The sequence below is a fragment of the Durio zibethinus genome, chromosome 25 (genome assembly GCF_047325235.1).
Source record: "Durio zibethinus cultivar Kanyao isolate XHJ-2024 chromosome 25, ASM4732523v1, whole genome shotgun sequence".
Taxonomy (NCBI): domain Eukaryota; kingdom Viridiplantae; phylum Streptophyta; class Magnoliopsida; order Malvales; family Malvaceae; genus Durio; species Durio zibethinus.
In genome coordinates this window covers 18277337-18305127 of record NC_143186.1, presented here as the reverse complement: position 1 = coordinate 18305127, position 27791 = coordinate 18277337, and the positions used below count along the sequence as shown (strand labels likewise).

The window sequence follows — 27791 nt, the reverse complement described above, 5'->3', positions numbered from 1 at the left end:
TGGAAAGGTAAGTCCGTCCCAAAGAAAATTTTGGCATAACAAATCTCTGTTGGTGCATGCTTATCCAATATCTACTCCACAAATATCAAACCCCAACTTTCTTTCTTTGCAGCAAAATTTAACTTCTCACCCAACTCTCTCCCTTTGGCCCACAACCTACCAAGATTCCAAATCATATACTTCCATTATTCTCAACTTGTCTATTGTTTTTCTCTCTATACTATATATATATATATATATATATATAGTTTTCCAGGAAGGTTTATCAGGACTAATCTCTTTTCTCACCATTCTGATATCTTTCTTTCTTCTTCATCTTATTATTATTGGTTTTCATTGAAAATATGGAGAGTAGATCCAGGAATTCTATGAGCAGATCATCACTAGTTTCTGTTTATGATGATCAATCTCCTGAGGAGAGTAGTTGGACAATGTATTTTGAAGATTTCTCAAATAATAATAATGTTCATATGAATGAAAGCAGCTCTTTTTCTTCTGATATGAATTACCAAACCTCTTCTCTAGTTTCTGATGCTGCCTCTTCTGCTGCTAGAAGACATGTTTTTGGAGCTTCTTTAGATCATAAAAGCTATAACAGTTTGAGTTTCAGGAAGCGAAAGACTAAAGGATCAGCTGGTTTGGTTAACGATGATTTGGAAGATACTGCTAGTTCTCCTGCTAATAGCCCCGAGGTCAACTTTTATTCAGTTTTTCTTATATTGGGATTTTTAAAACAGAAAAAAAAATTTAAATGTCAACTTCTTTTTTTTATAGGTTTGTAACCTGGTGAACCACTTTGATAAGAACCTGAAGCAGAAGGATGCTAAGGAAATGTCGCAGGTAAGAAATCAATTACCTTTGTTTTGATCAACTATATATGGGCATGTAATTTTTTTTTTTTTTTGTTGCAATTTCTTCTTTTAGGAGAAAGGAGGTGCTTCAGGACAGATAGATGAGAGAAATGGTGATGAATTGGGTTTTCATGGAAGAGAAAATGATGGCACTGAACTAAACAAAAAGGGTCTTTGTTTAGTTCCTTTGTCTATGGTAGTACATTATCTAGGTTGATTTCAATTTTATTACAGCATAGATCTCTCTCTCTCTGCATCAATGCAAAGAATGTTGCTGTGCATGCCCAATCATAGCAAAATTATGTTGTTAAAATTAATGGGAAAAAAAAAATTCAAAGAAGAACATAGCACGTTCAGTATTTACTTAAACAAAATCCTTAAAATCACACGAAAAAAGATTAAGTTCAGACAAAATCTGAGGACATTCTTTAATGTTGTTGAGCATGATCATATCCAGACCTTGCATTTTTTGTTAGCAATAAATGAAAATAAAAACATATATCACGTAAAATTATGCTCTTAAAATTAACAAAAAAGAATTTAATGAACTTAGCATGTTCAGTATTTACTTAAACAAAATCTTTCAAATCACACGGAAAAAAAATTAAGTTTAGACAAAATCCGAAGATACTTCTTGCTGTAATATTTACCAACTTATTAAGACTTATGTCAAAGAATTAAAAAGAGGCTAAGAAATCAATAAAACAATATCAAATTAAAGTCATATTAATTATAACTATCTATAAGTCAACAATTAATCATATCTAATGTGAGATTGGAATACTCTATCTATTCTCCTTAGAGCGTTTGGCGTGACACTTACAAGGGTTTTGCATTTGTCAAACTTACATAAAATTAATTGTTAAGAGGCATACCTCAAGAAGAGGTCAAATAATGTTAACATATTTTGGAATACCTACCCTGCCAATTGTAACGACATCTTCCTTCCTGTTGATGGCATGAGAATTGGAGGCACTATTTTTAATTTCATTTTCATTTATATGGTTAAAATTTGTGTGTTAGGCAAACGAGGAACACTCAAAAGTATGAATTAAAGTTTACCCTTTATGCAAAATTTTCACAAATAATTGAACAACAAGGACTTGATGATCACCATGAGAGGGAAATTGTTGCACAATCATATATAGTTTCATTTCATGTCGTTTTCGGCCATTCCGAAATCATGATTGAACTAAAGAGTTCCAATTTGGGGACTGTAAATAGTTCCAAGATAACCCAATTGCTTCTAACATGCAAAGTTTTCTTTTCTTGGAGTGTCAAAATTTTGCTTTTTGCTCCAATGTTTGATCCTTTTTCATTAAAAAAAAAAAACACAGTACCAACAGTGATTTTACTAGTTAGGAAATGTTCTATCTTTCTGCCCTGCCTTACCAAATGTTAGCTGATGTCAACACGTGAATATTGCTTTACTTTTATCTCCCAACCCTACCAAGTGAACAAGGTTATAATTTTCCAACTTACATATTGTCAAAACCTTATCTGTTTCAAAATCTAGGGCTTTTTTTTTTTTTTTTTTTTGCTAAACCAAGATCATTTTATTAAAAAATGAGTGAAGAAGACTCATGAAAAGCATCAAAGATACCATATATATACATATCTGTTCATATATAAACATAAAATAAAGCTCCAAATTTTGCCGAGAATTAGCCAATCCATGAACTTCCATCAAGTAAAGAAGAATCAAAATGAGCCTAATATCTCACTCAAAGCAAGAATATATACCATAGACACATTCAATTGGTAAACAAACGCGAAAAGATATTACTTCATTCTTATATATGATCCTTTTGAACTACTATATATCTCCAACAACCCTTTCTTTTCTCCCTACAAACATGACTCCGTTCTGTAGAGTGGATGAAAAAAAATTTAATCTAAAAATTAAGCTATAAAATAACACATATTATTATAAATCTCAACTAGCAGATTAAAAATTCTCTTTTTTTTTCTTCTTTTTCATCTTCCCTATCAAACATAGAAACTTTTGGAGTAGCCAATAGGTAGTAATTCATGTTCGGAGGTCATATATTTGTGTTGATCGACAATCATAATTGTATGTTCAGATGTCCTCACCTTTCAATCTTAATTATCTGAAGAAATAGATGGTTGGTGTTGCAATTTCCACGGTTTTACTTGAAAGCAATAAGATTATTGCTTCATCTAAAGGCAAAGCAACCTGCCCGAGCCGCCTCATCCTTTCATGTTATTGCTTGTTCAACCCCTGATGAAAAAGAAGCAGCATTCTAATTAAGATGTGCCACCAAATACAAAAATTCTGAAGGGTCGGAATTCCAACATATTCCATCATAATCATCACTGTTAAGTCAAACCTATTACATCCTTAAATGAGTTCTAATATAATATAATATATCATCTTTGATGATAAGGGTAAGCTCAAATCATTACTTGTCTCAAGTCTATAGAATCATCACTCGAAAAACCAAGTCAAATTACAGATTTTTTTGAGTAGGGATTATATATCAATCACTAAACCAAATATTTGGGCCGGTGCAAGTCAAATAATGGATTAATTCACATTAATAATGGGTAATTAAAAGTGACAACTATGGATCTTAAAGATTGATTGTTTTTCTCTGAAAAAGGGAAACAATATATTGAAAAAGGAAACCTATTTGAGGCTTGTTATTTCTATCACACGCAAGATGATGAAATGAAAATTAAGTTGACAAGATATGCCAAACATCAAATCAATAATGCCCAAAAAATGCAACTTTTTTGTGGTTTGAATTATGCAACACATGGATCCAAGTATTGATCAGACTGTAAAAGGTATTGATTAAACTTGGATGTGCCTATTGGGACACGAAGCACATGCTAAAAGGAGACTAAATAGTATGGCAGGCAACAATACATATTAGTTGGAGAAATGAAATCCCTTACAAGTCAAACTTGAATCATTAGACTACACGCCCATGACCTTGGAGATAATCACACTGTACTAGAAAATAAGAAGCAAAACAGTTAAGCTCAAAGATAGAACAAGATTGAACAAAATCTGAGAATGAGATACAAAGTGAAAAATGCAGACAATAGTTCTTTTTGGCTTAATTACAAACTGCTGGAGTACATCATAATTAAGTGAATTAACAGCTACCTAATCAACAGTATATAAGTATTTAATTAAACTAACGCCCATCTAACAACAATTAATGAAAAACACAACACAACAAAATATGAGACAGGCAACTAACTGCAGTAAAACAAGATATCTGCAGCAGCCAACAAGTAGGCACAATTTCAATAATATTTTCCTTGACCTTGATTGATAATGAAAAGATATTTGCCAGCCAATTAGCAATTTTTGACACCATTCTTTCAGTTGGCCACAAAAACCAATCTAATCAAAAGTCATTTCAATGCCCTCGAGCGATTTTTGTGTCCTCAAATTCTAGAAAGTTGTCAGATGACTTTAACCCCACCCACATTTCTTTGCAAAAGCTTTTGGCTTTATGCTTTCTCTGGTGTAATTTGACCACCAAAATATCAGATTAAGAGAAAGCAATGCCGAAAAAATGCATTCGGATGGTGAAAAAAAAATTTACTGCGCATCCGGGGAATCGAACCCCGGTCAGTACCGTGGGAGGGTACTATGATACCACTACACCAGATGCACTTGATTGACCGGTTGATTAGTATTTATATTTCTTAACCCTTCTTTTGCTCATACCCACCAAAGAACTGTATTTCGCATAATTTTGAGGGACTCAAATTAAGCTAATTGATTTAGCATTTAAAGTCAAAATCAAAAGATTAATAGTAATTTTGAAGTTCACAACCAAATGCATTGTTATATCTCTCCCTTGAACAGAAATGGCCTTCGAGAAATGAAGGCTTAATGTGATAAAAGAGCACACATTATGGTGTAATTGGCTTGCTTATAGCAATGGAGTTTCACTTGAGCTCATTCAAATTTCAAATACAATTTGAGACTGATAAATGCAGTTATCCATTTGACCACATAAAATGGCAGTGCCATTGGCGGTAAAGGATTCACTAAGGCTGGCATTTCAAGTTTATTTCCGACTAAGAACAGGCATCTGCTTTGCTCCACGCACCAGAAACTAACAACAGATATTGCAAAGTGGATTATCATTTGGTTACTTTATTACTTTATTGCTATTCAATTTGAACCTTTCATGCAATTAAGCATTCAACAATTTTTGGGAGTTTATGGAGACTTGAAGTATACAGGCCTACTTTTTCTCAGGAAGTTTCTCTAACAACTCTGGTATCACTTCAAAAAGATCACCAACGAGTCCATAATCAGCTACCTGCACAATATAAGAATATGGAATGCATCAAAGGATCAGGATCATATATGCATCGTTTTATGTATGCATGCATGAATTCACATATGTGACAGATAACTGGTTTGGGGAAGGGGGAGGAAGGATGCATGTGTGTATAGGAAAGGACGGTCACCTGGAAAATGGGTGCATCTGCATCTTTGTTAACAGCAACAACAACCTTAGAGTCTTTCATGCCTGCTAAGTGTTGAATGGCTCCTGAAACACCAAATGCCATGTATAGTTCTGGGGCCACAATTTTCCCGGTTTGACCAACCTGGCAAGATAAGTTATATAGACCAGATCAGGCAAGAAAAACATATGTAAGATAGTGCAGCAGCAAAATGTGCTAATTATAACATTTGCTAATTAAGTGGACTCACTAATTTAATATCTTTTCAGCTATTTTTGTTTTAGATTCTCAATCAAATGTAAATGCATATTTCTTCAAGATACATATTTCATATCCAAAGATCAGGCAACATTGAGGAGGGCAAGAAAAGATAATTAAACAATGCAATAGTATAAAAGTTTGGTATCATTTTATTTCATAATCAAATAGCAAATAGGTAAGGCCTAATAAATAACCTATGTAGTCTGTGCATATTATCATTCAATGAATTTTTCACAACTGATCCTTTGAATCATAAAATAGTTTCCTCTTGTGCATGCATATGTGAACGTGTGTATATGCATTCTTGTTTGTGAAAATAAGAGAAATGGGCAACATCTCAGGAAGTCAACCTCATCAAAACAGGCATGAAATGATTGTTTAAGTTTTCCATTTGAATGGCTTCAAAACAAAACTAAGGCACCGGGACTCAAACAGAACTAATCAAGAAGTACAAAATAACATGATAGAAACTCCTTATGGCATGCTTATAACTTGTAAGTAGTTAAGAACCATATGCATTTTACCTGAAGTTCATTGGGCACAAAACCAGCATCAACTGCAGCACGGGTAGCACCAACTATAGCAAAAAGATAAGAACCACAAAGCGTAATATCAGAAAAAGTAAAAGATTAGAACCCATTGACAAATTTGACATCTATATTTGTTTTAAAAGGAAGACATGGCAATGACAAAATTAAAATGAAGATACTATAAGTTCAAAGTAGAGTTCTTGAAGCTACCAGCTGCACCAAGTTTCTCCGCTAGCTTCTCTATCATTTTGAAGTTCTCAGCACTTTTCAAAGCTCTCCCACCAGTAACCACAATGCGTGCACTACCCAAATCAGGGCGATCTGTATCCTCTGATGATAGCTTTATGTATCTAGATCTACCAATAGAATCTACAATCAAAGTAAGAATGAAGGTCAAGACATGGCATAGACTCCAGTTGCGCACTCAATATCAGCCCAAACAAATCTAATGAGTTAGAATTCCCAACATTTTCTTTAAGATAAAGTTTCTCAACATATAATTCCTATGGCAGAAGAAACATCCAAGAAAAGCTATGAGAACACCGATGCCTTCTTTGGTTCCTTTCTTCTCTGAAGCAGCAAGGCAAAATGCCTTACAACATAGAGACAAGTCAACTTGAACATCTGAGCATCAGGGAAAGGTAAACAGACCTTCATCTAAGGTTGAGAGATCAACCTGAGAAATAGGAGCCCCATCAGATTTTGAATCAACCGAGATCGGAGGCACTGGAAAAGAGGTGGATCTAACTGTCAGCATACAAGGGCTGGCACCGGTGTATCGAACTGTACAAAGGGCATTTCCGGCATAAATTGGCCTGTTACATAGAAATTAGTAGATCTTACTTCAAAATCAGTTTAACAAGAGGCATGATAATGATTTGTTAGCATGTGTACGGTTAAGCACAACAAGATAAGCATTGAGTTATTTTCCTATGGTCCTGCCCTTGTAATCAATAGTAACAGCAAAATATAAGCTTTAAAGAAACAAATCAATCACAAACATGTAAAAGATGCAAGTAACTGTAACATGACTATGGTCAGAAGGAGCTATGATGTGCTATTACACAGTCTAAATAACACAACTTAACCGTTGACCAGCAAACAACTAGTATACATGGTACAAACCTCAAAATACAATTCCCCACACTTTAATCTACTTGACATACTGATAAAAATCCTATGTTTTAAAAGTTCAAGTGTATCGACACAACACAATCAACATAACTTGGGAGACAAGCAACAGTTTGCAAACAAATAGTACCCATCATAGAAATCAATGGTATCTTAACAACATAAATTTACCTGACAAATTGCTGAGGTCCATTAATTTCAACAACATCAGTAACTGGAGAAACGTCCAAAAGGGCAGCGGCACGAGGTAATATGTTCTTCCCAAATGAACCTGAAGTAGCAACTACATGAGAGTAGCCTCCTTTTTGTTGAACCAATTGGACTAACTTGGCCCAAGGCTCAGCCAAAGGGTATGCAAATTTATCTGAATCAGCTACAAGAACCTACACGCAAACAAGATTCTTTACAAAAATTACAAGACAAGTTCAGACGTCACGAGAGATTTACCTGAGAAACATAAGGGTGACACGTGGCAGCCATCTGGGCGGCTTGTTGAAGGGAAGAACCGGAGCCAGCCAATAGGATGGAAACAGAATTGTCTTGGCTAATGGAGTTGGCAGCCACCACCGCGCTCAACGATGGAGCCTTGATCGAGCCACCTTCATGCTCGGCTAAGACCAAAGTACTTGCCTTTTCAGTAAAAACCCAAATAAAAATTCGATTTCAGTAAAAAATCGAATTAAAATTAAAGAAAAAAAGGAAGAAGAAAAATTACTGATCGAGAAACGAAGCTGGAGCAAAACAGATGTCGTTTTGAGAGATTTTTAAGAATTAAACGACTCGCCATTTCTTCTTTCGAGTTTTGCTCAATCTCTGATTCGTTTGTTCGAATTTTTGGGATTTTATGGCGGTGGATTAATGATTATCGGAACAGAGTCGCTTTCTGCAGAGGCGTCTGTGTCGAAGTGATTAAACGTTGCGCTTTTCGTTTCCAATGCAATGGCCCAAGTGTTGTTTCGCAGCCCAATAACAGTAGCTGACAAAAGTCCAACTAAAGCTTAAAAATAATTAGAAAAAGCCGAGACCGGTCGAACAAAAGGACACGTGCTTTTTTTACGTTGACCAGAGCATTTAACTTGATTGATCAAGGGATGATCTTCTGCACAATTAGAACTGTCACGATAATATAAGATATAAATATATAATTTAAAATTTTAATAATAATTATATATAATTTTTAATAAAATAAAAAATATATATTTTATATTTTTATATTGAAACAAATTAAACTATATAATTTTTTATAAAATATAATATAAATATATAAATTTTAATATTTTACATAAAATAAATATACAAATTATTAAGTCTTATAAATATTTTATGCTCAAAAAAACAAATTCGAATAACCTTTCTTCAAATAAAAAGATATTAGTACAAATTCATGTTAATTGTATTAATTATTCATACGATTACAAGATCAAAATAAAATTGTAAATGAAAATCAACTAAATAACAAACCGAAAATTTTGAATTAAAGTTGCCAAGTGTTTCACCAATCTCGTTTCCAAGAGTAAAGACTTGAAATCACAAAATCAAAAATCGATTAAAAGAAAGATCGGAGATCTTCTTAACGTTTGTATTTTAATGAATAATTTAATGCTTTAAAAAGAAATTTTCAAAAAAAAAAAAAGAAAAGTGAAGAGAGTATTTGAAAGAGTTAGGTCCTCTTATCTGAAATAAAAATAAGTCATTTACTTATAAGAAAAGTGATCGGATCAGAATGATCCAATTAAAAAAATCGATGACCGGTTTGATGTAAAACGATTCGGACCACATCAACTCGATCAAAATATAAGGTTGATTTCGTTAAAGTAATTTCTAGAACCCGTCTTGAAATGTTGCTCCTACAAGCTGCCATGTGATTTCAAATTACTTGGTTTGTTCATATATGGCTAATTTGACTTGAAAGTTCAAATGGGTTCCCAAAAGGAAATCAAACAAGGGTTGTAGGATAAAGAGTATTTCCTGCCGATTAAATGAAGACAGGATACAAGAATATGCCCAAGCTAAAATGCCCCTGCTAAAAGAACATCCGAAATTCCGAATAAAGAAAACCTGGGAAAATAGACGAGAAAAACTGAGCCTATAGTTGTCATGTTAAGAACTTTTGTCTTTCTCATGAAGCTATTAAACAAAAATCTATTTGACAATACCAAGAAACTGTCTAATTTATATACAACTCTTGCTGAAGGCATAGCAGCATTGTTAAAAGTATTCAATATTGATTAATTTTTTCCAGGTTTTTCAGCCATGGCCATGACTGTCAAGCAACAATTCTTCTTCTTAGTACTGGTTCTTGCCTACCCTTTTTTCGCAATAAGTGGAGACCCAGATATTACCTCAGATTTTGTAGTTCCGGTTGGAGTTAATCCTAGTAAATTGAATGGAAAGTTTTTCACTTATACCGGTATGAGGACACTTGTTACCTCTAATCCACCAACAAATTTCACAGTGTTAAAAGCATCCATGGCTGAATTCCCTGCCCTTAATGGACAAAGTGTTTCTTATGCTGTTTTAGAGTACCCTGCTGGTTCAGTTAACCCTCCTCACACTCATCCTCGTGCCGCCGAGCTTTTGTTTCTCACCTATGGGACTCTTGAAGTTGGATTTGTTGACACTACGAACAAGCTCTTTACTCAAACACTTCAAGCTGGAGATATGTTTGTGTTTCCGAAGGGGTTAGTCCATTATCAGTTCAACAGTGATGACAAAGACCTTGCTTATGCAGTTTCGGCCTTTGGTAGTGCAGCTGCTGGCACTGTTTCGGTTCCTTCTACTGTGTTTGCTACAGGTATTGATGACGAGATCTTGGCAAAGTCTTTCAAAACTGATGTTGCCACAATTGAAAAACTCAAAGCAGGCTTTGAACCATATAATTAGGCCTGAAATGGGGATTCTGAACTACTTTCTGCATTTCCACTTTTGGGTCTTAAGAGTTACTCAGATGAGTATGTTGTAACAAAACCATTCTTGGTTTATGTAATAATGCCAAATGTTGTTCCTTAAGCATTAATTCATAAAGGTGCCATGGATAAAGATTATGAAAAAGAAAAGCAAAGCATTCCTCCACATTTAGATTAGCAAACTCAAAAAGTAATATAAACACAAGCAACTGGATCAAAAAAATAAAGAGAAGAGATCTGTTCCTAGTAGAAAAAGGACAATTTTTCTTGGGGATTATAAGTTTACAATCCAAAATTTTGGATCTTTTAGAATAATCCAACATTAGTGTGGCCCTGTCTGTATGTTTCTTGACTAAGTAATCATGATTAGCGAAAGTATACTGAACCAACTTGATTAGTGATAGGAAAAATATTGTCTCAATTGATTCATGCAATTATCTTTAAAAATTGACATTCAATAGTTTTGAAGTTCAAATTTCAATACTTACAATTTTTTCTTTTATTCCCAAGTTATAATCTCTTTCGTACGTATCAAAATAATATTATTTTACTATTCATATGGTGGAAAAAAATATTATTTCAATTGATTTATGTAATTATTTTTAAAAGTGATATTTAATAGTTTAAAATTACAATCTCAATACTTGTAACCCCTTTTCTTATCTCTAAATGCAATATCTTTTGTACGTACCAAAATAATAGTATTCCACCATTCATATGATGAGAAAAAATGTTATCTTAATTTATTTATGCAGTTATCTTGAAAACATAACATTCAGTTTTGAAATTCAAATATTAGTATTTGCAATTCTTTATTTTATTTCTAGGTAACAACTTCCTTTGTACGTACCAAAATAATAATAATAATAATAATAATAATAATAATGTGATCTTACCTTCAATTTCTTTGCAGCCAAATGGAACAGCTTTGAAATTAGGCATTAACTTAAGAGAAGACAATTTGCAACTCATGTTTCCAAACTTAAAATTTCTATGGTTTCCTTGAAGGATTCAGTTATGAAACCAGGAGAAAATCTAAGCACAAAAAATCAAAAAAGGAAACCAAGCAAGTCGAACCAATTTCATTTTCATTTAAAAGATGATGACCCAAAGACCAAATGTATCAAATGAAGCAACTAATGAAACTCAAATATTGTGTCATTGACATTATTAATACATTTTTTTTTCTGCTTATTTATACAGAATAAATGGAGGCAAAAAAAAATAAAAAAGATATGAATTATTGCAATGGTAGCAGGCTAGCCATTTATTACTTGAGTCTTGAAGAATGAGATGGGGCTTCAATTTTTGACCTTGGCTCTAAGACCAGCCTTGATCTTCTGAATGGTAGCAACATCAGTTTTAAACCCTTTGGCTAGGACATCATCATCGATACCCGTGGCAAAAAGAGTAGATGGAATAGAAACAGTTCCACTTCCAGCATTTGCACTACCAAATGCCGAAACAGCCATGGCTGGTTGATCCGAGCTAGGGTTGTATTGGTAATGCACTAGTCCTTTTGGAAACACAAAGATATCCGCAACCTGAAGGGTTTGAGTGTAAAGCTTGCCGGTTGTGTCAACAAAACCAACCTCAAGGCTTCCATCGACAACGATAAGGAGCTCACCCGAACAAGGGAGGATGTGAGGTGGATTAATGGTGCCTGCAGGGTACTCCAAAGTGGCCAAGGAGACACTCTGCCCATTCAGAGCAGGGAACTCCGCCATGCTAGCTTTTGTAACCTTGAAGTTAGGTGGATAATCAGCATCAAATCCCACGAAGTCCCGTAAAAGTGAAGAAATTCCCATCGAGGCCTGTAGACTTTGCAGGGTCTAAGAAGTCTGATAAGATATCAGGATCACTTGCGGAAACCATTGCTGCTAATAAAAAGAGACAAATCAACTTGAAGAAAGTTGATGGCATATTGCTGAACTTTGTTTCTTGCCTTTACACCTCAAACTGGAGCATGTATTTATAAAGTGAGATTGTTGAACTTTGTTCTTCAATATCGCTGAATTGATCGCTTTCAGGGCCAGCAATTTTCATTAAATTTTTAACTCAAAAATGAAGGCAAAACATGTTGGTTACCAGCCATTTCGATGTCATCATATAGAAGGGGAATTAAAATATAAAAAGGGATCAAGACATTCAGGGTTATATCCGTGTATGATTCTTTTACATCGTATGTCAAAATTATAAAATTGAGAATATATGAATCAAATTCATATGTATAACAAGAACATTGTGTTTGCCAATACCTCCTATTGTATATGTTGGCCTGCATTAAGATAGAACTTCAATAAAACAAGATAGGCAACAATACGGGTTCAAACAATCTTTTACACTGTGTTTGGTAGAAGGGAAAGAGGAAGGAGAGAAAGAAAATAGAAGGAAAATTTGCTTTCTTTTCATTTTTTTTTTTTTTTTTTGGTTTGGTAGAAGGGAACACATTTCTTTTCTTTCTAAATTCAACCCTTCTAAATATGAGATGAAAACGTTCATTCTATTTAAATTAATAATTTTAATAACATTATCTCTAACCTCTTTTTTTTCTCTTTATTTTCCATCATTCATGTTGTAAATAAGCATTCAAGTAATAGAATACATCATAGGATAAGCAAATAAACCAAACTAAGAAGGAAGAGAAACGAAAAATAATCTTGGTACATGTGAGAAACCTAACCACAGTATACAAATTAAAAAAAAAAAGGGAAAAATCTGAATTTGGGATTAATTCTACAATTTTTGTTTAGCATTCTTGCTGTGGTTTTTCCCTTTTGTGACCTCAATTTTTCCCGCTTGATTTTTTTTTTTTTTTTGTAGCAGGGAATTTCCTGCTTCTGGATATCAAATTTTTTTAGTGACCCTAGAACCAATACTCCATTTGATAGGAAGAATTAGACAGATCTGATAATTGTAAATATAATACGGTGACACGATATGAAAAAAAGATACAATTTAAAATTTTAATAAAAATTATAAATGAATTTAACAAAATCAAAAAATACATTTTATGTTTTTGTGTCATATGAATTGTGATATAATTTTTATATAAAATACAACATAAATATACGAAATTATTAATATTTTACATGATACAAATATATAAATTATTAAGTTTAGTATTAGAAAGGAAAAAATCTGTGTAATGGATTATTTTTCATATTCCAATGTCTTAATTCATCCGATAATGTGGGTCCTCGGCTTTCCAAGAACTTGGGTCAATTTTCAAGGTGAACAAGGGGCTGGGGAAGCTGCAAGCACCATCAAAAGTGACATGAACTTGGGTCAATTATATTGGGGAAGAATGTTGTTGTTGACATGAACTTGCTACTCTTTCCTTCCTAGAAGTGAATATAGAATCAAAGGCCTAATGATCTTGAAATTTAAGGTAAATTGGCTTCCTATGTATTGCTCAAATTTATGTGGAATGTGCCGAAGCATAGATCAGTTACCCACTCGATGACTACATACTTAAGTTTCTTGAATTTTTCTTCTAGATTTTTCATATTCACGTTCCTCAATGCTTGGTTATCTCTGAACCAGGGCAAACAACACTTGGGTCAGAATGATTGGGAGAAGTGTCTGGACTCTAGACTCTGGAGCTGAGCTGGTTGGAAACCCCTGCGCTTTTCTTTCAGAATCATGCGGTTCCATTTTGGCCATTCAAGTAGTAAAATACCTGAACGACTTTGAGCAATGGCTTCAATTGTCTCTAGCCTTTTGCTTAATTATTATCCCCAACTGTTGTAAGGGGACCTAAATATTCAAAGGTTCTTTCATTGTGCATAGAGAGAAGACTTTTGCCTTTTGATATCGTACTCTCATCTTTCTTAGAGTGCAAAATATAAGCATGAAGTTTAATTTAATTCATTTATATAATTATTTTAAAAAATTAATATTTAACAAGTTTAAAATTTAATATTAACATGTACAATCATTTTTTTTAGATTACAATTTATTTTATAAACAAATTACTTAATACGAAGTTTCTTGAAAAAAAATTACTTAATACTAACCATAATAATTGATTTGCTTCCATAAATATATATTTCATTATAGTTAAGGATTTATCAAAGATATTATAACCAAATCATAAATGGTTTCAATTTTAATTGACCAGAAAAGGTTATTAATTGAACTTATACTCCTTTCAAGTTTGATTAAATTTTTGGAAGATGTCTCTGCAATATATAGCTATTTTTTATAGGTGGTTTAACTCCAAAAAGAAATTATTAGTATATATAATTTATTATTATAAATATGATTTTTAAGTAATTGTTCTTAATAATGATATATAAATCTTGATAATTACAACATTTTATTTAGAAGAACCCTATATATTCACCATTTAAATTTGTATATTTACTTAAAAATACACATAAATCAAAATATTAAAAAAATCAACCCTCATTTTGGATAGAGGTGAAAAAAAATCAAAAAACTTAAAAATTGATTTAAAATTGTAGTCTTAAGTTTGGTTCGGATTGATTTTTTTTTATTCGGTTTGAATCAAAATTACATATTAAATGTATATATTAAATTCAGGTCGAATTTTAAATCGAGATGTAAAAAACACAAAAAAATCGAATTGAATTATATATTTTTATTATTTTTTATATATATTTTAAATGTTTATGAAATAAAATAATTATTTTATATATAAATCTATTTAAATATATTAAAAATTTTATTAAAATAATATAAAAAAATTAAAATTTAAAAACCAATAAACTAAATCAAATCAAATTATTAAAATTCGATTCAAATCAAACCAATTTTAAAAAAAAAGGTCGATTTGAATTTGGATCTATTTAAAAAATAGAGTTATTTAAATTAAAATCAAAATTTAAAATTTTATAATAATATACGTTATTCAAAATAAACTAAATCAAATTCGATCCGAATCATTGTCATTATTAATCTTAAGGAATATTCTTCATACCTTTAATTAACTAAAAAAATATCATTTTATTATAAACAATCATTTAGTACTTAATTGATTTTAATCCAAAATAATTCTAATCCGAAATTTCTCAACTTTTCTTTTGATTCAAAATGACCCAACCCTAATTAATTCATTCTAAACTTGATCCAATCAACCTATTTACCATTTTACATGTGATATTAGGATACATATCGAAAGTTAGTACTCTTTCTTCTCGTAAATTTATCATGCTAATATTAAAATTCAAATTCAAAATCTCCACAATAGAGTATTAATTTATTATTATTATTATTATTATTATTATTATTATTATTATTATTATTATAAAAAAATCATACTATATATCTATGGCAGATTATTATTGATGAAAGACAAGGTAATTTAAGCCACGCATGCATATAACTATGCACGGGGTTGAGAAAGCTAGCCGTTGAGCTATCCGTTGAAGGTATAGGTCAAAGAGCTCGTTTTGTTTATTTGTTTTTGGATTCTTCCAATATATTCGTTTATTTATTTACCTATTATTGGAACGTGAAATCTAATCGGTTAAATCTAAATGGTTATGTAATTGATCGAATTAGGAGCGTTGGATTTGTTTGTGAAATCAAATGATATCAAATCAATCTCATCCTGTCCACCCAGTATCCATTATTATATATATCTAAAAGAGACCACGGAAGACATTCACACAAGACAGAATCTGTTGTTTCTTTGATCATCATTCATCAATCAAAACCTCTAATTTTTATCTTGTTTTTGCGCTCATTTCATCTGGTTTAAGTTCATTTTAATGGCGGAAGCAATTCCATACGCGACAATTAGTAACATCTTGTACAAGTTGGGGTCACTTACTATGCAAGAACTCGCCTCAATTTTCAGGGTGGATAAGGATCTAGGCAAGCTTCAAGAAACGTTAGACACCATCAAAGAGAAACAGGAGAGCATTCATGAAGTGAGAAACTGCATAAGTCGGCTCCAAGAAGTTGTCTACGATGTAGATGACTTAATCGATGAATTCGAATATGAACAACTCCGTCAAAAGGTGAATGCCCGAGGACAGGAACGCAAATTCTTTTCATCCTTTAATCAACTAGCATTTGGACTTAAGATGAGTAAAAGAATTAAAAACATTAGAAAGAGGCTAGATGAGATTGCAGCTGATAAGTCTAAATTCAAACTCAGGGAGATAGTTTTAGGGGATGTACGAGTTAAGAATAGTGGGAGGGAAACAGCTCCAATGGTTAGATCAGCAATAATAGGGAGAGAGAACAATATACAGGACATCATAGAATTATTGTTGCAGGAGAAACATAACCAGCAGGAGGATAGCAATATCCCCATTGTTGCCATTGTTGGGCTTGGAGGTTTAGGGAAGACCACACTGGCCCAATTGGTGTACATGGAAACGACAATAGAAAAATATTTTAGTACAAGAATATGGGTTTTTGTTTCTGCAGAATTTGATGCCAGAGTAATTTTTAAGAAAATGTTGGAAGCTGTGACCGGTGGGTCTGTGGCCGACTTAGCTCTAGCAGAAATACAAAAACAACTGGAAGAAAATTTAAGAGGCAAGAGATATTTACTTGTACTAGATGATGTGTGGAATGAAAATGATTTCAAGTGGGAAAATTTTTTCAAATATCTAGTTAAGGGTGCTCTAGGGAGTAAAATGTTAGTGACAACTCGTAGTAAAAATGTTGCATCAATCATGAAGGTCAATTTTCCATACATATTAGAGGGTCTGAATGAGGATCAATCTTGGGTTTTGTTTGAGCAAGTGGCGTTTCAAGGACAAGATAATTATATTGATCCAAACCATAAAGCAATAGGGAAAGACTTTGCAAAAAGATGCAAAGGAGTTCCTCTAGCTATCAAGTGTTTAGCAAGTTTGATGAGACAAAAACCTAATGAAAAGTATTGGTCATCTGTCAAAGACATAAAATTTGGAAGTTACTTGAAAAAAACGATGATGTTTTCCCTGTTCTAAAATTAAGTTACATATACTTTACCAAGTCATTTGAAACAATGTTTTGCTTTTTGTTCAATTTTTCCAAAAGACTTCGTAATATCTAAAGACATGTTGATCCAAATGTGGCGAGTACAAGGTTACATCTGAGAATTTACAAGACATTGGTGATGAATATTTTAATGATTTATATTATCAAGGTCGTTTTTTCAAGAGGCAGAAAGAGATGTGTTACTAGAATGCATACTTTCCCAAGAATTTTTTAGGTACTTGTCAAAAACAACGCGGGTAAGGACTTTATTGTGGATTTCATGTTGGTTTTTGAAATATAATAAATTGATTCAAAATATAAATATTTCAAGATTCAATCCATCTTTATGTATATTGGATTTGAATTATACGAATATCGACAAATTAACAAATTCAATTGATGACTTGAAACATTTAAAATTCCTCAATCTCTCTTATAACTGTTATTTGAAAATACTACCAAACTCTATAACCGACTTACATAATTTGCAAACTCTAAAACTAAACTGGTGTTCAAATCTTAAAGAGCTACCTAGAGATATAGGAAAATTGATTAGTCTTGAATATCTGGACATTGAGGGTTGTGGGAAGTTAAAGTGCTTGCCAAAAGGGATAGGGGAATCAGCTTCATTGCAACGATTGAGTACTTTTATTGTGAACAGTGATGAACAAAGTTTTCCAAGGGGAACCACCTTGAATGAACTGAGTGAACTAAACTCCCTTGGAGGCTGCTTGTATATTAGCAATTTAGAGAAGGTGGGGAACGTTGGGTTAGAGTCCAACGAAGCAAATTTGAAAGAAAAGAAATACCTACAGGCCTTGAAATTAATATGGGAGCGAAATGAAGATAATAAAAAGCATGAACAGTGGTTAGATAATCTTGAACCACATCCAAATTTGAAAGAATTGGGCGTAAGTGGATACAGTGGAGCAAGGCTTTCCAGGTGGTTATCTTCCCCTTTCAAATTTAGTCAAAATTCACATGCAAGATAGCCGTTGCCAATATCTACCACCATTGGACCATCTCCGGTATCTCGAGTATCTTTTTCTTGGTAATTTCTATGATTTAGAATACATGGCAGATGATGATGCTGATCGAAGGGAAGAAGAACATGGTTCCTCCTTGTCTTGTTCCACTTCGACCTGCACAACAACAACGAACTTTTTCTTCCCATCGCTTAAGGAATTCAGGCTCCGGTGTTGTCCCAATCTCAAAGGATGGTGGAAGAAGAAGATTAGGAATGAAGGATCAACTGCAGTGCTGCCTTCGTTTCCTTGCCTTTCCAGATTAGGTATCGATGGTTGTCCTTACTTGACTTCCATGCCATTGTTCCCATCTCTCGACCAAGAGTTGCACTTGTGTGACTCTAGTGTAAGGCCATTGCTGCAAACATTGACTATGAAGAAGGACAAGTCTAGCATATCACATTCTTCAGCTAACCTTCCTCTCTCCAATTTGAGACGTCTGATTCTTTCAGATATTGATGATGTACAAGTTCTGCCAGAGGAGTTTCCGCAAAACCTCACTTATCTTGAGTACTTGAAGTTCGTGAGTTGCTATAATTTGTCATCGTTGGTTCCCCAAAGAAAGCATTGCCACCTCACCTCTTTACAGTATTTGGAGATTTACAGCTGCCCAGATTTGATAGCTATGCCCGAGTGGATACCCAATCTCACTACCCTCAAAACATTAAAAATCAGGGAGTGCCGTCAATTACAGTCTCTACCGGAAGGAATGCATCTCCTTGTCTCCTTACGAGAACCGAAGATTAACAAGTGCCCAAGTTTGTCTGCTTTGCTCGATTGGATACCTAACCTCCCTTCCCTCAAAACACTTGATATTAGCCATTGCCCCGGATTATTAACCTTCCTTCCGGAAGGGATGCCTCTCCCTTGCACTTTACAAATATTGCAAATTTATGAATGTCCCCAGCTGTTCGACATAGATCAAGAGGGCACCGGCAGCGGTATCAAGTGGCATCACATTGCTCATATCCCAAATATTTATTTGCATTGATGGATGGTAGCTGGTGGAAGCTGGTGGTGGAGAATAATAAGAGTTGACATGTATATGCGCCTTTCAACAAGAAATTGTATCATGAGCATTTTGATTCTATATTACCTTTGAATAAGTAAAACTAGGATTGCAAAAAATTGGATCTTTGTATTAAACTGTTTATATACTAAATTTGTGAAGTTTGAATAATAAAGATTTAGATGAAGTTTTTTAAATGAAATTTGTAAAATTTTTTTGTAAAAAATTAAATAAAAATTAAAATCAAAAAATTATAAGTGATAAATTAAAAGATTTTGTTACATAAATTTGCATAAAATTTGAAAAAATGTTAATGAATCAAATTCGATAAAATTTAAGTAATTGTTCTTAATAATCATATATAAATTTGATAATTACAACATTCTATTTGGAAGAACCCTATATATTCACTATTTAAAATTTGTAGATTAACTTAAAAATACACATATACACCAAAATATTAAAAATTCAACCCTCCTCTTGAGGCATATTTTTTGTACCTTGAATATAACAAAAAACAATCATTTTATTAGAAAAGAAATTATTCAATATATTAATAGTAAAATTTTTTAATTTTATAAACAAGATTAAAATGATAATAAATTTTTTTAAATTAATTTTTTATTTTTTTAATATACATATATTATCATCTTAATTTTATTTATAAAATTAAAAATTTTCATTATAATATATCAAATAATTTTTTTTATTATAAACAGTCATTTATTACTTAGCAGTACAACAAACAATGCAAGTTGAGCCCAAAAAAAAATTTTATAGTTTTTACCAAGCAAAAAGCAACTTAACATTCAAAAAAAAAAAAGGCAAGTGTTGAAATATTCAGATGGAATGACCCAGATTTGTCCCCGTTATCCTACGTGGCATATTTTAAGAGGATAAATCTCCGATTTATTCGCATTCTCATCCTATTGTCACCCACAGCAGATTACGGCCCCGTATAAAATGCACGAGAGTTAAGTAGTTAAACGCCATTGCTCTTCTCTCACTCTTGACACTCTCTTAGTGAAAAGCTCTTTCTCGTTTGCCAGATCTCTTGGGATTTAAATTTTTCTTTTTTATTTTTATTTTTAATTTTTCAATTAAATCAGATTTCGATTGATTAATATCAGCCATGATTTCTTCAAGCAAGATCAAGTCCGTCGATTTTTACAGGTTCAGATCCCTCATTTTCTCTTTCGATTCATCGCATTTATTTAAATTTCCGATGATTGATGCAAATAATTTAAGTTCGAAAATTTTTAATGGATCTAAGCATTTGATAGGAAAGAGTGAATTTCTAATTGCTATGTTTGGATATATATATTATTTATTCATGTACTGGAAATCAAAACTGTTACCTGCAGGCTTCCGATTATTTTCGTTTGAATAATTTTGTATAAATTCTTGTTTTCTTGCTAAAATGTTTATAGTAATTTGCTGAATGAGCTGAAATTCTTGTTTAGGTTAAATTTTTTTTTTGTGTTAGTGATAATCCGATTTTTTTCAATTATTGTTCGTTTTTCTCTACAGGAAAATCCCTAGAGATTTGACTGAGGCAACGCTCTCCGGTGCAGGGTTATCCATAGTAGCAGCATTGGCTATGATGTTTTTGTTTGGAATGGTAGGCAGCCTCTTTATTTAGTCCATCTTCAATTTGATTTCGGCGCCCAAACAGCTTTTGTCAAACATCTTTTTATCTTATTAGTTGTTACCATTTCCTTTTCTTTTCTTTGATGATACTTATTGGATTCATTGTAGTTTAGGAATGAAGCTGTGGCCTTGCAATGAAAGCATTTTTCCTCTTCACCCATTTTAATACGTGACATTTTATTTTGCAGGAATTGAGTAATTATTTAACAGTCAGCACCTCTACATCTATTATTGTTGACAATAGTTCTGATGGGGACTTTTTACGTATTGATTTTAACATGAGGTGCATTAATTTTCTGTAGCGATGTCATCATTTGATGTTCTCATTTGGTTGTAAAGCCTTTTCATAGTTATAGTCTTTATATTTTTTGTCATAGTGTTGTAGCATACAATCTTGATGTTGGATCTTGAAGTAAGAGCTACCTTCATGGTTGTATCGTCCTTTCTCATTCATTAAGTAAGATAGGAATAGGTTGAGTTAATCTATGTTCTGAAAATTGGCCTTGAACTTTGATTGGCATTATCTTGTTACCTGTTATAGTTTTTGTCTGATCATGTATCAAAAAGTAAAAAAAAGGAATAGGGTATATCCTGTACGTGAATGTGCTTCAACATGGATGAGTCTTGGTATGCATTCTGATATGAGCTGATTGTTGCTGATATGATTGAAGGACCAGTTGAAATTCATGTCAAATTAGAAGTAGATGGTTTTTTCCTTTGTAGAGTTAGCAGTTGAAATCCATTCTGATAATAGCTGATTGTGGTTATATAGGTTCTTACTGCTTATCTTTATTTATACGTTAATGGATACATTAGTGCAATGGGCAGGAGTGGCTTGAAATATATTGAACTTCAGGTGTTGAGAATATGATGATACTTCAAGTTTCTTTTTGATATCATATTTGGTCTCAATTGAGCTTAGCATGAAAAGATATTCCCCATCTAATAAGGCTCCAAGTTGCAATATTCTTGCTTGACTAGCAAATAAACAATGAGATAACATTGCATTGTGGTTCTTAGGGTACGTTATGCTGCTTTTGAGATTTCTGTATAGATTTTTTTTTTTTGGAAAAATGTTGGGTTTACATTGCTACATGCCAACCAAAATCCAGCTAAGCAATAACCCATGCAATTTTTTATTTCATACTTCTACAGGGTTTGCTTTAAAACTCTGATAGGTTGCTACACCGTCTGTGATCTTAATATGCATGGGTTTTTTCCAGTTCTGCAATATTCTTGGACATTGTTCAAACTTTACTTTTAATGATAAAAAAAAAAATTGGGTTGGCTGACTATTCCAATTGATTTCCAGTTTTCCAGCGCTCTCTTGTGAATTTGCATCTGTTGACGTGAGTGATGTCTTGGGAACTGTAAGTTTCTATCATTGGATGTGTTTCATATACTTAACTTTATTGAATGCTTCTGTTTAGCACTAAATCTTTTAAAAAGATGGTCTTGCATTGCTCTGGAGTGTTTTACTAGCTGCAAGCTTAATACTGCACTTCAAATGCCTGGCATCGAGTATGTCTGACAAATTTTCGATCAGCTATCCTTGTTCCCTATCTTTTTTGAAACTTATCTGATAAAAATTTTGATGCTACAGAAAATAAAATACACCACACCTTTTTAGGATATTGTGTTACTATTTTCCTGTCAATATTTTTTCATGCTTCATTCTTCAAGATGCCTGAATGTTTTTTTCCCAATGGTATTTTACCATGCAAATTTTGGTCAATGTGACTAAATTTGTGTCTTCTGTTTTCAGAACAGGTTGAATATAACAAAAACAATCCGAAAGTTTTCTATAGATCCACATTTAAGACCCACTGGTGCTGAGTTTCATTCCGAACCTGTTCCACACTTCATTAAGCATGGAGATGAAGTTGATGAAGAAACTGTTGAGGGTTCCATACCATTAAATGGTGTTAGCTTTGACAAACTTTCACATCAGTAAGTGGATCAATTCAAACTTGTAAGCCATTTAATTTTGTGTGTATCATGTTCTGATTATGGAGCCCTGTGTGTTAAATGCCAATTTTTGTGATACCTCTAGTTACTTGAATGGTTTTTTGCAGGTATCCAATTTTGGTTGTCAATTTTTATGCGCCTTGGTGCTACTGGAGTATTCGCCTGGTAATCTACCATTAGCATGCATGATCTTTGTCTTGAAGATGCTTGCTGAAATCATTATTGTCTATCTCTTCAGCTGTGTAAAGTGATCATCATCATACATAACTTATGTCATACTGATATGGTTGCCAAATCTTCTATTTTAAGTAACTCAGTTTTTGACTTTATGTACTTTGTTTATGTTTTAATAATCCTTTATTTTTTTTTTTAAGTGAGCATTTTAATAACCCTCTAATATGCTTTGTGATGTGATATTTTCTGTGGAGGACCTTAGTTTGTGTGGCTTTTTTGTTGGCCTTTTCTGCACACGTATGTTTGTCTCCATATTCTAAACAATCGCACTTGGAAATGAGTTAAACCCTTGCTGCTAAGGCGTATGAAATCTTAGGTGGAACTGATAGTAATGCATGCTTTCAGCAGTTATGACTACTATATTTGCTGATTTAGTTTTATTTTCTCTAGTTTAAGGAAGATTTTGCTGATAGTATTTTAGAGAAATTAGTCACCAAGATGAGTAGAGGAGGATTAAGTTACTTGGCATGTGATTTAGGAAACAGAAAGCTTTAAAATTAATAGATTCCATATAAAGAAGCCTTTTATCTAATTCTAGTACTACCACTCAAACGTGATTAAAAGGCGCTTCCTGCAGGTTAGTTTTCCTCTGCAATAAATCTTGTTAGTAATTGGAACAGATATCTTCTAACCTAAAAGGCAGAGGATGGATTTTCTTTTCAATTCAAAATATTTCAGGCTTATATATATACTTCCTTAAAGAACCCTTCTTAGTCCTAAGGTTTCACAAAAGTGATAATAATTGCCTGCAGCCTAAGGTTTGTTTTTTTGTATTGCTTAGTTCTTCTTCCTTTTTTTTGAACTGTTTAAAGGTTATGTTGGGGCTTAAAACTGTTCCTTTTACCACTGAGAGCTTGGGTGGCTTCTTTGCTTATCAGTAACCTCACCATGTTTCTTTTTGGGTTTCAGAAACCATCCTGGGAGAAAACTGCCAAGATAATAAAAGAGAGGTCCGAGCATGCATCATTTCTCTTCCATGGAATAAATTTGTAAATAGTTTCTTAATTTAACAGTGAATTTTGCACCCTTGCTCTTTACAGATATGATCCAGAAACGGATGGGCGTATTCTTTTGGCAAAGGTTGATTGCACTGAAGAAGTTGACTTGTGTAGGAGGTATTTCTTTGTTTGATGTTTTATCGCATGTAAATTAATGCCTTCTTGTTTGAGAATATGATTATATGTCTTTATTTGACCACTAACCATATTGTTGCATTTCTATCTCTTTGGTGTTGTAGATACATATCAATATTTATCACTTCATATATTTAAACAATGCTTTCTTGCTTCTAATATAGAATTATTTCCCAAATGTTGCATCTTTTTCATAGCTTTGCCACAAGTTTAATCTTTTCTCTTTATCTCTTTCTTCCTTTTCTGGTTTATTAATTACTATTGTGCTCACTTGTTCTGTATTCTTCTTCATACAGGCATCACATTCAAGGGTATCCATCCATTCGCATTTTTCGTAAAGGCAATGATGTGAGGTAAAAGAAAGTGTTACCGTTCATATCTTTTCTACCCTTATGTTAATGACTTAATGTCCCCCCCCCCCCCCCCCCTTTTCCTTGTTCTTCCTCACTCTGTCTTTTCTTTATGTTGCTTGGTCCTAAACAAATTATTATTGTATTCCAATATGTGAAGCTCATATATGTACTATGGTTTCAGGCATATGTTTAACCTTCCACTTTCCTTTGACTACTGACTAGAGGATTGTTACTTTCTTCTTGGCTATTTAGGGCTGCTTAACTTTATGTATATGTGCAATGCGGATTCACCTTGTTCTCTGACTTGTATGTGTTTCAGGGAGGACCATGGGCACCATGAACATGAATCTTATTATGGAGATCGTGATACAGAAACCCTGGTTAAGGTACAATTAAATTAGGTTTGAATTGGTCATTTGCGTTTATGGATCAGTTATAAAAATCTTATAAGATAAAGGTGCATACATGATCTAATGCAGTTGTCTGTTTCTTCCAGACGATGGAAGATTTGGTTGCTTCTATTCCACAGGAGAACCAGAGGCTGGCTTTAGAGGATAAATCCGATGCAACAAAAAGACCAGCACCATTGACAGGAGGATGCAGAATTGAAGGATATGTGCGAGTAAAGAAGGTGATAATTACAATACTAGATTAGACTCTGTCCATTTGACTTATTTTACTTGTAATTAGTTTGTCCAATCTTTTGTGCACCCTTGAGATAAAGAGCAGTAGAAATGTTAGTTATATCATCCATTTGATCTCAAAGTTTGCCAATTCAGAATTGTTTTTCCTTTTATACCTTAAAGTATTAAGTTTGATTTGCACTTTGCAGGTTCCTGGCAACCTTATTATCTCCGCTCGTTCAGGAGCCCATTCTTTTGATGCTTCTAAAATGAACATGTCTCATGTCATTAGCCATCTTTTGTTTGGTAAAACAATTTCACCTCGGGTACTGAGTGATGTGAAGCGATTAATACCTTATCTTGGTAGAAGCCATGACAGGTTGAATGGTCGGTCATTCATTAATCACCGGGATTTAGATGCAAATGTTACTGTAAGTTTGTTCTTTTATATGATCCTTTCTGTTCAATTGCTTGTTTTACCTTTTAATTGCCATGGTGTTGACCATGAACATTTTATACGCTTCTTTGTCAAAGCAGTCTATGCTTTACCTATGTGGCTTAGTAAGATATGCATAGACATTGGTCGACAATAAAGAATATTCTGTTCAAGAATTCCTTCATAATCTAAAATTTTAAAATAGACCTAACCAATTCTTGATTAATGATTTGATAATAGGTGAGCTGAGTGGAGTCCATAAAATATTAAAAATTTGCTGAAATGCTGGTTTGTTATTTTGAAATGCGTAAAAGCACATAGTTTTCAAGCTTTTCCTTTCTTAATTGCATTTTCAGATAGAGCATTACCTTCAAATTGTCAAAACCGAGGTAGTTACAAGAAAATCTTCTCGTGATCATACATTAGTCGAGGAATATGAGTACACAGCGCACAGCAGTCTGGCACAGAGCATATACATACCTGTTGCGAAATTTCACTTTGAGTTATCTCCAATGCAGGTTATTCCTCAAAACTCTTTAAATATATTTACCCTCCATTCTTCTTGTTTTTCATTAATTCAACAGAATTTTTTTTTCCTTTTGTACTCAGGTTTTGGTAACAGAAAACTCAAAGTCATTTTCACACTTTATCACCAATGTATGCGCTATAATTGGAGGTGTTTTCACGGTTAGTAACTTACTACCCTGTCCTCAAAAGCCTTCTCTTTTTCCTTATGAATGAATCTTCTCTGTCGATTGCAGGTTGCTGGGATTTTGGATTCAATTTTTCACAATACAATTAGGTTGATGAAAAAAGTAGAATTAGGCAAAAATTTTTGATAGCCAGGCAAAAAAATTGTTATTCTGTAAAGAATTCTAATTAGTGAGGATTATTCTAAAGAAACACAGTTGAGTTCAGTTATTCTTACTTTTTATCTTGAAGTTTATTCATAGAGCGTGCCAATATTTTATGAGTAAAATTTTATATGCATCAGATTTACCTGGAAGAACGTATTTTTAGGATCGTGCCAATGTAAAAGAATGCATTTTTACTATCATCCGAAGAAGAAATTAGGATTTGCATGGAAAATTATATTTTTAAGATCAATTGACGAGGATGTTGGGTTTGCGCAAAACCTGGAACTTCGTATTTTGGTTCGTTTAATACACGAAGACCTATTAGGAGTCTTATTTTGGTTCGTTTAATGCACAGAGACCTCTTAGGGATAGTAAGGCCTAGAACTTTTAAGATTGAAAGTGGTTTTACCATTTTTTTCACAAAAAAAAAATAATAATAAATGACTGTTAAGCCATATACACACCGTATAAAATCCATTTATTTCTGTTTACAAACAAGCACACCAAATACTATACAACTATCAGATTATTCCTTAATTTTGACAATCAATTATCAATAAATTATAAAAACCCAGATGAACCCAGTAAACACAAGCTGAGGAAAATCAAAGAAAAAAAAAGGTCAAAAAATTAAAAAAAAAAATCAATTCATCCTCTTTAGAATATTGCTAAAACAAGAGTTGAGGCAACAAATGCTCCAATAGAACCAGTAACAGTCGTGAAGACTGAAGAGGCTGCATTTTTCGGTGGATTATACTCCTCGCTTGGTGCCGGAGGAGAAGGAGGGTTGGTTACATTTGTGCTTGAAGAACGGTTGCATCTATCAGCTAACACAACAACCTCCAACTTCTCATTCTTTGGACAGTTTTCTTGGTTTCCGCTGATGAAATAGTAAGGCCCCGAATTATTGAATGGGAAAACAGTGTGGCCATCGGTGTAGTTGGCGAGTGGTGATTCTACACTGCAGTGTTTGTAGGCCTCGGCGGTCACATGAAGCACTGAATCTTCGTTCGGTGTGTAGATAAACACTGGCATGCACGTCACATACATGTATAAATGAAATCAACAACAATGTTACATATACAAAAACACCCAAATGGAAGATAAGCCAAAACTTACCAAGTGAATCTCCAATTTGAAATCTGTTTCTTTCTGCCCATTGATTATAATTTTCAGCATTGGTGCCATTTTGAAGACCCCAAATCACTGTGAATTCTCTTGCATAACCCTCCTGAATCAGTAGCATGAAACAAAAGAGACTCAATACATGAAAAGCTTTGCATTGATAATCTGATCTGAAAATGGAGTTAGCCATTGCAAAAATGAAAGATCAAAACAGATGTTAATGTTTTCAACAAAAAACTGAAAGATGAACTGTGAAACTTAGGTGAAAACAATAGGGTTGGCAACAATGGGTG

General features: G+C 33.2%; 6 protein-coding genes, 1 non-coding gene and 1 pseudogene across 7 annotated transcripts; 4 read left to right on the top strand and 4 right to left on the bottom strand.

Moving 5' to 3' along the window:
* Nucleotides 1-246: 246 nt before the first annotated feature.
* LOC111276144 (vascular-related unknown protein 4-like) lies at nucleotides 247-1266 on the top strand. The gene is made up of 3 exons (XM_022861950.2): nucleotides 247-692; nucleotides 775-840; nucleotides 925-1266. The coding sequence occupies exons 1-3, from the start codon at nucleotides 345-347 to the stop codon at nucleotides 1066-1068; spliced, it is 558 nt and encodes a 185-aa protein (XP_022717685.2). The 5' UTR covers nucleotides 247-344; the 3' UTR covers nucleotides 1069-1266.
* A 3169-nt stretch (nucleotides 1267-4435) lies between these two features.
* On the bottom strand, nucleotides 4436-4506 carry TRNAG-CCC (transfer RNA glycine (anticodon CCC)). The gene has a single exon. It is a non-coding gene; the product is annotated as a tRNA-Gly (tRNA).
* Nucleotides 4507-4967: 461 nt separating this feature from the next.
* ETFALPHA (electron transfer flavoprotein alpha) lies at nucleotides 4968-8205 on the bottom strand. Its single transcript, XM_022861205.2, has 8 exons — nucleotides 7950-8205; nucleotides 7682-7864; nucleotides 7406-7617; nucleotides 6755-6918; nucleotides 6314-6472; nucleotides 6098-6150; nucleotides 5316-5456; nucleotides 4968-5164 (listed from the first exon to the last, which is right to left on the bottom strand). The coding sequence occupies exons 1-8, from the start codon at nucleotides 8019-8021 to the stop codon at nucleotides 5087-5089; spliced, it is 1062 nt and encodes a 353-aa protein (XP_022716940.2). The 5' UTR covers nucleotides 8022-8205; the 3' UTR covers nucleotides 4968-5086.
* A 1263-nt stretch (nucleotides 8206-9468) lies between these two features.
* Nucleotides 9469-10129, top strand: LOC111275705 (germin-like protein 9-3). Its single transcript, XM_089754679.1, has one exon. It carries the CDS (start codon nucleotides 9488-9490, stop codon nucleotides 10115-10117), a length of 630 nt encoding a protein of 209 aa, XP_089610805.1. The 5' UTR covers nucleotides 9469-9487; the 3' UTR covers nucleotides 10118-10129.
* Nucleotides 10130-11441: 1312 nt separating this feature from the next.
* LOC111275707 (germin-like protein 9-3) lies at nucleotides 11442-12137 on the bottom strand (annotated as a pseudogene).
* Nucleotides 12138-15878: 3741 nt separating this feature from the next.
* LOC111276145 (putative disease resistance protein RGA1) lies at nucleotides 15879-18077 on the top strand. Its single transcript, XM_089754390.1, has 3 exons — nucleotides 15879-17068; nucleotides 17164-17193; nucleotides 17321-18077. Exons 1-3 carry the CDS (start codon nucleotides 15879-15881, stop codon nucleotides 18075-18077), a joined length of 1977 nt encoding a protein of 658 aa, XP_089610516.1.
* Nucleotides 18078-20112: 2035 nt separating this feature from the next.
* LOC111276456 (protein disulfide-isomerase 5-3-like) lies at nucleotides 20113-26433 on the top strand. Its single transcript, XM_022862201.2, has 15 exons — nucleotides 20113-20292; nucleotides 20650-20740; nucleotides 20958-21052; nucleotides 22082-22139; nucleotides 22535-22719; nucleotides 22845-22902; nucleotides 23881-23921; nucleotides 24012-24086; nucleotides 24401-24457; nucleotides 24777-24843; nucleotides 24954-25088; nucleotides 25290-25511; nucleotides 25873-26034; nucleotides 26126-26203; nucleotides 26278-26433. The coding sequence occupies exons 1-15, from the start codon at nucleotides 20252-20254 to the stop codon at nucleotides 26353-26355; spliced, it is 1443 nt and encodes a 480-aa protein (XP_022717936.2). The 5' UTR covers nucleotides 20113-20251; the 3' UTR covers nucleotides 26356-26433.
* A 371-nt stretch (nucleotides 26434-26804) lies between these two features.
* On the bottom strand, nucleotides 26805-27791 carry LOC111276457 (early nodulin-like protein 9). The gene is made up of 2 exons (XM_022862202.2): nucleotides 27493-27791; nucleotides 26805-27401 (listed from the first exon to the last, which is right to left on the bottom strand). The coding sequence occupies exons 1-2, from the start codon at nucleotides 27686-27688 to the stop codon at nucleotides 27031-27033; spliced, it is 567 nt and encodes a 188-aa protein (XP_022717937.2). The 5' UTR covers nucleotides 27689-27791; the 3' UTR covers nucleotides 26805-27030.

Coding starts and splice junctions, on each gene's coding strand:
- LOC111276144 (XM_022861950.2), top strand. CDS start 345: ATGGAGAGTAGATCCAGGAATTCTATGAGCAGATCATCACTAGTTTCT. Junction 693..774: donor CTCCTGCTAATAGCCCCGAG/GTCAACTTTTAT, acceptor TTTTTTTTATAG/GTTTGTAACCTGGTGAACCA. Junction 841..924: donor ATGCTAAGGAAATGTCGCAG/GTAAGAAATCAA, acceptor TTCTTCTTTTAG/GAGAAAGGAGGTGCTTCAGG.
- ETFALPHA (XM_022861205.2), bottom strand. CDS start 8,021: ATGGCGAGTCGTTTAATTCTTAAAAATCTCTCAAAACGACATCTGTTT. Junction 6,151..6,313: donor GGAGAAACTTGGTGCAGCTG/GTAGCTTCAAGA, acceptor TTTTTGCTATAG/TTGGTGCTACCCGTGCTGCA. Junction 5,457..6,097: donor TTGTGCCCAATGAACTTCAG/GTAAAATGCATA, acceptor TTATCTTGCCAG/GTTGGTCAAACCGGGAAAAT.
- LOC111275705 (XM_089754679.1), top strand. CDS start 9,488: ATGGCCATGACTGTCAAGCAACAATTCTTCTTCTTAGTACTGGTTCTT.
- LOC111276145 (XM_089754390.1), top strand. CDS start 15,879: ATGGCGGAAGCAATTCCATACGCGACAATTAGTAACATCTTGTACAAG. Junction 17,069..17,163: donor AAAACGATGATGTTTTCCCT/GTTCTAAAATTA, acceptor TAATATCTAAAG/ACATGTTGATCCAAATGTGG. Junction 17,194..17,320: donor CCAAATGTGGCGAGTACAAG/GTTACATCTGAG, acceptor AGAATTTTTTAG/GTACTTGTCAAAAACAACGC.
- LOC111276456 (XM_022862201.2), top strand. CDS start 20,252: ATGATTTCTTCAAGCAAGATCAAGTCCGTCGATTTTTACAG. Junction 23,922..24,011: donor GCCAAGATAATAAAAGAGAG/GTCCGAGCATGC, acceptor TGCTCTTTACAG/ATATGATCCAGAAACGGATG. Junction 25,512..25,872: donor ATTTAGATGCAAATGTTACT/GTAAGTTTGTTC, acceptor TTGCATTTTCAG/ATAGAGCATTACCTTCAAAT.
- LOC111276457 (XM_022862202.2), bottom strand. CDS start 27,688: ATGGCTAACTCCATTTTCAGATCAGATTATCAATGCAAAGCTTTTCAT. Junction 27,402..27,492: donor TCAAATTGGAGATTCACTTG/GTAAGTTTTGGC, acceptor CGTGCATGCCAG/TGTTTATCTACACACCGAAC.